Source organism: Xiphias gladius, chromosome 16 (assembly GCF_016859285.1).
Source record: "Xiphias gladius isolate SHS-SW01 ecotype Sanya breed wild chromosome 16, ASM1685928v1, whole genome shotgun sequence".
Lineage (NCBI taxonomy): Eukaryota > Metazoa > Chordata > Actinopteri > Istiophoriformes > Xiphiidae > Xiphias > Xiphias gladius.
In genome coordinates, this window is record NC_053415.1 from 22,116,740 (window position 1) to 22,125,222 (window position 8,483).

At 42.1% G+C, this 8,483-nt stretch overlaps 1 protein-coding gene across 1 annotated transcript in view; it reads left to right on the top strand.

Annotated features, from left to right (window-relative positions):
- Positions 1 to 7,954, top strand: part of slc49a4 (solute carrier family 49 member 4) — a 48,480-nt gene extending 40,526 nt beyond the window's left edge. Inside the window, exon 9 of the mRNA XM_040148248.1 lies at positions 6,078 to 7,954. Within this exon, the coding sequence (XP_040004182.1) occupies positions 6,078 to 6,193 (116 nt within the window). The 3' untranslated portion in view covers positions 6,194 to 7,954. The remainder of the gene's footprint in view (positions 1 to 6,077) is intronic.
- Positions 7,955 to 8,483: the final 529 nt, after the last annotated feature.

Genomic DNA, 8,483 nt, shown 5'->3' on the forward strand with positions numbered 1-8,483 from the left:
TCATTCCTATTGAAGATTAAAATCTGGAAAAACAGGTGAGAGATATATAGTTGCCTTTTTAAAAAAAAAAAAGGTTTGATAATTTCATAAAACGGCTGGCCACTATAGTTTTTAACAAATGTTACTGTTACATGTTAATGTTCATGGTAATGAAGGAACGTGTTGCCCAGTGCAACACTCTGGCTCACCGATGTGTTTTGACAGATTTTTGACAACCATAGATCTCTATGGCACTGTTCTCAATACAGCGACCAATAAATGGTTGTACCTGTTTGGTCCCCATACTTGCACTGCGCTTCTTTAAGTACCGTAGTGATCGTCACCGGAGCTCAAATGACATGGTCAATTTAGCCGGGTTTAGCCAGGTTTAGCCAGGTTTAGTTTACCACAGATGTATTGGTATCAGCGTATATGTCACTTGATTTATTAAAAAAAAAAAAAAAGCAGTACAGGGATGCCAAAGAGATTTTTGAGGAAATTTAGAAACAACATCTCCATTATATAATTTGTCCATCGGAGAGCAATTTTTTTTTCATCTCTACAATGTCCCTCTTCGTGCATATCTTTGGAATTCGTTAATAAACGAATTAATCAAAGCCCTTTATGTAATTTTTTTATGTTTGAATAAAAAAAGAACGAATTTCGACTAATATATTCTTGCCAGATGTTTAACTCTCAAAGATCAATATCAGTGTCGGCCTCAAAAATCCAGTTTCGATCAATATGTCATCCCCATATTTTATCAATATATATTCACTATTCAGGGTATTTGTTTTAAAACATTTTAGTTTGTCAGTATCTCCCAGTAAAAAGAAAATGTCAGAATGAAAATTAACTATACCGGATAGTGATACTGTATGCATTGCTGTCATGGTATAAAGTAACGTATGCTGTAGTAGAAGACAGATTTTTATTTTTATTTTTTTTCACCCATGTCTAGTCTAAAAATTGACTGAGATGTTAAAACCCTGATATCGTCCAGCCACTGTAGTAAGGGAAGTGCAGTGAAGAAGTGCGTGTTTCCTGTTCTGTTTGGAAATCAGCTGTGTTCCGTTCCTCTGATCACTCCTGCAAGATTAATTCAATTATTATGTAAATTCCCCCCAGAAGAATTCTAGTGGGCTGTTTCATTACTCTAATTTCCTCTCTGTTGTCCTATAATGGATGTGGCGAATAATATGCAGACTTCAAAACTGATAAATTCTGCATGAGCCCCGTCTTTTCGAAACCCTTTCAACTCTTGTTATTGAAAATCTGCAACTTGAGCCTTTAAAGATTTCCATCCATTTCCAGTTTATAGTTCATTTTAGGGTTTTCCTTTTGGCTGCCCATCGCCTCGTTATGCATTCTGAATTATGGCTCCTTTTCCCCGCGAGCGGAGAGACGTTCATGAATTTAGCTCTTTGTCCATTTTAATATCCACGAGAGCCTGGTCTTGGTTCAGTGAGCCCTAACTGGCCTCTTGACTCTGTTTTCGTGTTTTAAAAATCTCCAAAGTCTCTAAACCACGTGACTCAGAAACATGAATGGAGCCTCTGGGCCATATATCTACGCTTGTCGCTCTTCTTCAATTTCATCCACTGTGTGTTTGTGTCATTTAGCGTGAAGCATCGGGTGCAATACAAAGCAGCAGGTAGGTACTGTGGAGCCAAAGAGCCTCAAAGATTTTGTGGGGGAAGAAGAAGAGGAGGAGGAGGAGGAGGAGGAGTAGAGGAGGAAGAGGCAGGGGAGGGATGGTTGAGTTTCTGTTCAGCTGTGAGTCGTTAGTCTCTCCTGCATTGGGGGAAGCAGATATTATTCAGCACAGAGAAATAATTGCTGTAGTTGTTTAGCCCCAAAAACTTTTTTTTCCCTTTTCTGCTAAACTTTGCATTCTTGTCTGAAGTGAAAATGCCTTTACAGACTAACTTTTTTCAATCCCCCATTAAAGACTGTGGAGGTGTTTAAAAAGAAAACAAACAGCCTTTCTTCGTAGAACTCAGTCGCTCCTGGGAGAATGAAAGCGTTTTTCAGTTTTGAATCATGACTGAGAGACAACACTGACAGACTAAATGAAGAGCGACAAATTAATTGCACACTTTAATCTGGCTATTATAGGCATACTCACCAACTTGTCAGTCTACAATAAATATTTCCGTATGCATCATAATGAGGAAGGGGTCATTTTGTGATGGATCATCTTGTTCTTAACACTACGCTTGTCTATGTATCTTCGAGTGGGACCCCAGTCTTCTCAAACAAAGGCCGCAGTCGTAAAAGGAGAACTGAGCCGCATTAATTATAGCGATGCATTGACCTCAATTAAGACTGATTAAGGCCATAAGATGCCCGTCGACCCCAGTCTCTGTCTTCATCCTCAGCACCGTTCTGCTGACAGTGACGGATACAGTGATAAGCTGTTAATGTGATGAACGGTCCGATGCTCACACATGTCCACTGGAGGCGGTCGCGCAGTCGCAGTGATCCTGCTGTAGGTCGCGACCTTTCGAATTGTCAGTTGTTGCTGATGTCCAGTTGTTATGGTTCAGTTAAAGCTTAGCACAGCAGGGTGAATCGCTCGACATCCTCCGCCATCATCACCTACCTCTGACCTCGGTTTTTTTTGTAACAGTTGTTTTTGTCAATATTTTTGCGCATGTCACAACGCATTGACAGTCAGCATCTTAGCATGTTTTTTGCAACCTAAATTATGGATTTAAAAGAAAAAACAAAACTTCTTCAGCTCTAATTGTGAAGACACACCGAACGTGTTGTGATGCAGGGCAAAGTTCGCCCCTGTTCATTTGCTTTGTCGCGCGAGGAAGGGCATCGTGGGATTCCAGGTGACACGGGACTAACCATCGATACGAAAAAAGGACGGTTCAAAAGTTGAACAATTTTCACTTAATGAAAGCAGGGGCAGAATTTGTCAAGGGGCTCTGCAGCGATTTGACAACAAAACTAGCAAAGTAAGAAAAAGTGATGCTGCGGTGTGACGTGAAGCGTTACTTGGAACTATGTCGTGTAAATTGTTGGAGAGTATCGTAGGTTGCTTTATTTACGTAGTGTTTTCTACTGAGCAAGCTACTCGCTAGGTTGTTAATGTCGACGCAGCCAACGGGAGGAGGGACAGGTGGCGGAGGAAATGTTGCACAGTTGACCTCCTGTGGGTCTTCATGGTAAAGATTATGTACAACACCGCACACCACCCTTTCGACTGGAATAGAACATAAAAGTTTGGAAGGTTGTAGTTACAGATTTATAGTTGAAGTAATAAATTTCATGCTTCTCTTTTGACCGCACTGTATGAAAAGTCTCCCCCTTGTGAATCTACAGAGCTGATAATTAATTCTCAAAACTTGCCATGCCACCGCTGTAAGGACCACAGTGCAAAAGCTAGGTAAGATGGAGGTAAAGGAAGGACAAAAAGACTGAAAATACCAGAGGAAAGATAGCCCACCAGCTCTTTGGGAAATACTGCATAACAATATTTGCCATCATCACTCCCTTCCCCTTCAGCAACTTAATTATCAGCCATTTAAACGACTCCATAAACTGCTTCAACAATCAGTGTAAAAGTCTAATCATCAAATGAATTAAAACAAGTGGGGAAAAAAAGAGAACTCTTCTCTTTTTCCTTTTATCTGAGTTGCTCTAATCATCTCCCTTCATCCCCTCTCCTCCTCCATTCAGCCAAACTTTTACCGTATTTCCTCCAAACTTTGCTGCAGGCGTGTCCTTAGAGATCAGTAGGGAGCAGTTGAGCTCCCAGTCCATTTTTACCACATCACCTGAATGAATTACCCAGCACCACATTAGCATTCTTTTAAGACTGTAGGACCAAACGCACACACACAAACAGACTGTGTGTCTCTAACTTGAAATGAACTAGTATTTGTCTGGGTGTACATGTGAGAAAATGAGACAGAGTTAGGCGGAGACTATAGGTCAGATAAACACAACTCCATTAACCCATCTCCACACCAGGTCTCCCCCTGTCCGGCTCACACACTCCTGATTAATGAGGCTGCTTCAGGAGTCTTGACACCCCGCTGCAAACACCCTCACCCAATCCCCAACCTCCCTCCACTCTCGAGCCCCTTCTCCACCTCTCCAATTTTATCCTTTGTGTTGTCGATGCCTCACTTCTACTATGAGGAGAAATAACGTGGGGTAAGAGGTGTGAAGATGAAAGCAGAGGTTTGCGCCTTGGACCCAGCGCTCATAAGTTACCACAAACAGGCTGCATCGTGCAGTCCAAGCACCAGTCTCTTCAGGCAACGATCTGGTACTCTCTTTGGGGCCAGGGCAGCTGATTGGCGATATTGTGAAAAGCCGGTGGACTGGAGTTGCAGTGGAGCCGGTTTGCGTTGAAACACATTGTGCCGGCAGGGCCCCCCCGAGTCTCTGCTATTTGACCTGATTTCTCTATATTTAGTCTGGTTCGTTATCAAGAACCCAGCAGCTGCCTGCTGCCACCACATTCTCCGTCCTTGCTGAGAAGTTGGCCCTCGCCAAGCGGCGTGGATTCCGCTTGACGACTCTGTCAGGACAAAGCACCTCAAACACCTATCTGCTGCCGGGTTTTATCGATTTGGGTACTGTCCAGGCTTAATGCTTGTGTCAGTGTTCGTGCAGGCGTGCATGGCTAGAATCTGAGTGCGTGCATCGCAGAGGCTGAAAAGAAGAAGAGGTTGTCTGTGTGCTGATGAGTCAAGACACCAATGGTTCAGTGCAGTTTCGAACTTCCCGTCTGCCCTCCAGATTCTGCTTTATTGCAGACAGCCAGGGCCCCTCTCCTGTGGTTAATGGAGCTTGAACAGAGCTGAGAAAATAGAACGCCTCATTCTGCACCATGTTTAGGTTCAAGTGTAGGTCAATGATAATGGGGAACACTGCCAGTATCATTGAATTATTCAAAATTATTATGAAAGACAGCTCAGGAGGCTGTTGTTATTTCCTATATGGTATGTCAGGAGTTCCTATTGATTAGCCATTAGTCCTATATGATACTCATAAATTATTCAATGTCGCTTCATACTAACTCTCATTAGGTTTCTGGACGTATGACGGTGACTCATATGTCCTTTCATTACGAAGGAACAAATGGTCCCATGTTGTGGTCTGTGGCTTAGTGCTGAGGCAGGGTTGAAGTCGTTGGTCATTTTCTGTTCAGATTTTGAGCCAATGTAATGGTTTTTGTTTTGCTTTGTTTTTTGTTTTTTTTTCACCCACAATGATTTCCCCTGCCGAATAATTTATTTAATTTTATTATGGGTCTGTTTACGCTACAAAGAATGTTATGTATACATGTACTGTCATTACATGTTTTTTGATTTTTACTTAATATTCACCTCTACACATCTATAATTAGGTGTGCACTTAATGACCAGAAGTAAATGGACACCCCAGAACAGCCATGTGACTGTTGAACATGTCATTCCAAAAACAATGGGCATTATTTGCTGCTAAAAGCCTCCCGTTTTATGGTTTCAGGCTTTCTACCCGATTTTGGGACCTGGCTGCAGCAATTTCCTCCTATTCAGCCTCTAGTGCATTAGCGAGGTCCAACATCGATGTTGGGCGATAAGGCTCGGGTTGCAGTAGGCGTTCCAGTTCATCCCTGAGGTGTTGGATGGAGTTGAGCTCGGGGCTCTTTGCCGGCGAGTCAAGTTCCTCCACACCCAACTGGGAAAACCATTTCTGTATGGACCTGATTCCGTGCACGGGGGCATTGTCATGTTGCCTCAAAATTAGAAGCAAACTATTATGTGTATTAAGAACTGCATTTGGAACTAAGAGGTCTAGCTCCAATTATGAAAACACGCCCCAGACCACAAAGTACACAAAAGTAGAACCAAATAAATAGGGCTGTCCAAATACTGTACATTTATTTTATTTGTAAAAAGAAGAAAAGACCAGGAAAAAAAAGCTGAAAGAGTTGGAAAAACATGCAAACAAATGTGCAGTTAATAAAAAAAACTCCCAAAGTGCCCACCTAATGTGTAACATTCTGGATACGAGCTGAAGCAGAGCGCTTAATACCTAACCCCAAACATGTCTCCTCTTCTCTCTCTCTCTCTTTCTGCCTCATCCAGAGCTGTCATGGCTCAACTGGTGCCTCACAGGCTCCTGTCTCTTCAGCCTCGTCCTCATACTGTTCTTCAGGGAGTCTTACGACCGCCTCTACCTGGACGTCTTCGTCTCCGTGTGACACCACAGAACACGAAAACAACACAACGTAACAACAAGGGACTGAACAAATATTCTTGCACAAAGGAGAGGAGAAAGGGGAGACGAAGGGAAAGTGGAACGCCGACACTCTTTTAAGATGTAAGATTTTTAGGATGTAAATATATATATATTGGTGACGGTGGTGATGGATTGTTGTTGTATGGCTGCTGAGAAGAACCACAATGCGATTCTACATCAGTGTTTACTCTTTATACGTGATCGACTCAATGCCATATGACTGTCTAACACATCTTTACCTGTTTTTATATGTCACTCTATGTTTGTATGTAAGCAAACGTTTGTGAACGGTTTATTTTATTTTATTTTTTTAACCACGCACGGCATGACGGACTGTTAGTAGTTGTTGTTTACAGATGTTACAATATTTAAAGTAGTTCTCAGTGTCGCCCCCGTGTGGCTGCTCTGTTCACCTTCCTTGATCATCTCTAAAATAAACTGGACGCTGTCTCAGAGCTTACAAACCTGGAATTCGCTGACTCCAGGTCAGCATCAGGTGTTGTCCCCTCACAAGGAAATGGAGGATGACAACGGGACAGCTTCATCAGCCAATCAGCAGGCCTGGCTGTGCTGAGTTGGGGATAAACGAGGGACCTCCTGGTGGTTTACTGCTGCTCCAAACTGCAAGCTGTGACTGGCCCAACACTGTTAAGTGACCTGTGATCCCACCTCCTGTATTATGTTTTATCACCCTCTCAAGACAAATATTATGCAAAAATGATCTAGATTGACATTGGATGCCGGCTGGAGACGTGGGCTTGGATTTCGATAAGCCTGCGCTTTTTTTTCCCACCGATGAACTGTCCACGTGGAAGAAGCTGAGCGATCTGAACTGTCACGTTTCAGAAGTTTTTCAGCCAATTTATGGTTAATAGTGTCAGTTTGTTGGAGATTTGCTTTTTAACCAAACTGAATAATTTAATTTGTTGTTTTTTTTTTTTTTTTTTTTTACAGTTTTTTACATCTGTTTTCCTCAGCAGCCTGCCACTATTTATTGGAAATGACTCTACACTAACACCGTTAACACTAAGTTTCACAGAAACAGGATGTTTGGTAATGATTTCAACCACAGCTGAGGCACACTTAGGGAGATTATTTTATTATACAGACATGAGGATTACGTTGTGCTGTAATTGCTCATCCTCCGAAGCACCAGCAGGTGTCTCTGCCCCCACTGGGAGTCTGCTGACAAAAAAGGTAAACAGAAAAAGGAGTTGCCATTTTCATGGATTCCGTGACTGGAGCTGTGACAAAAACCAGGTCCAAATCTAGAGGGACATAACCACAAAGAGACACATCAAGGCAAATGAAAAACATCTGTCACTTACAGACAAACTTTTTCTCTAACTTGTCCGTGACTTCTTTTCGTGTCTTTGTCCTGGACAGCAGTTATAAGAAGTATTTTAATGTGATTTTCTGTGGGTTTTGAGGAGGCTCTTTAATGTGTTTCCTGGTGCTTGTTTTTTTTTACTTTTTATTCTCCTTGTACAGAAAAGGATGTCTTTTACCTTTTGACGTGTTGCCTTAATTGCCCAGTGCAGTGCGTTCGGTCTCCCTCTCTTCTCACTGTGACTATTTTGTCTGTATATGTAGTTAAAGGTCATGTTCTTCTGTTCTGCAGCTAACACTCTGCAGTTCCTGGGCTTTGGGTTATAAATGTCCTTGTTCTGTGGGAAGGAAAAAGAGCAAATGTGACTGTTGAATATTTCCAGCACCTTATTAAAATGAACATTTTAAGAATAATGTTGCTGTTCTTCTCCTGTTGTTGATAGGCTAATGAAGGTTATTTAAAAAATGCCTTATTGGCTTGTTCTTACATTAAGGATCTCCTACATTTCCAAGGTCTTTCAGTGACCTTTCGCTGTGGGACACTCAGAAAGCTGAAAGTCTGCATTTTTACCTCCATAGTTACAGTTTCATTCCACAGCCAATGTGTTTGAGTGCAGAGCCAACACAATAGATAATGTTTCACAGTCCAAATACATACAAACTGCAAGGTAGTTAGTTTTTTTGCTTCTGTTTTCACAACTGAGCTCCTTACTCATTCAGCCTTCCTTGCAGCTGCAGTGCATTTTGGTCCATTATTTGCTCTCTATAGAGGCTACATACGGTGAGAGTTTTATCCCTGCCTCGTGTAAGGCGGATTCCTATCAGAGCGAATGTTTAAGGGTCTAGAAAGAGGCTTCTACTCTGTTATGTTGCGTACAACTAGTATAACATTTCCTTTTTCCTTTTCGTCTCCGTTTCATACC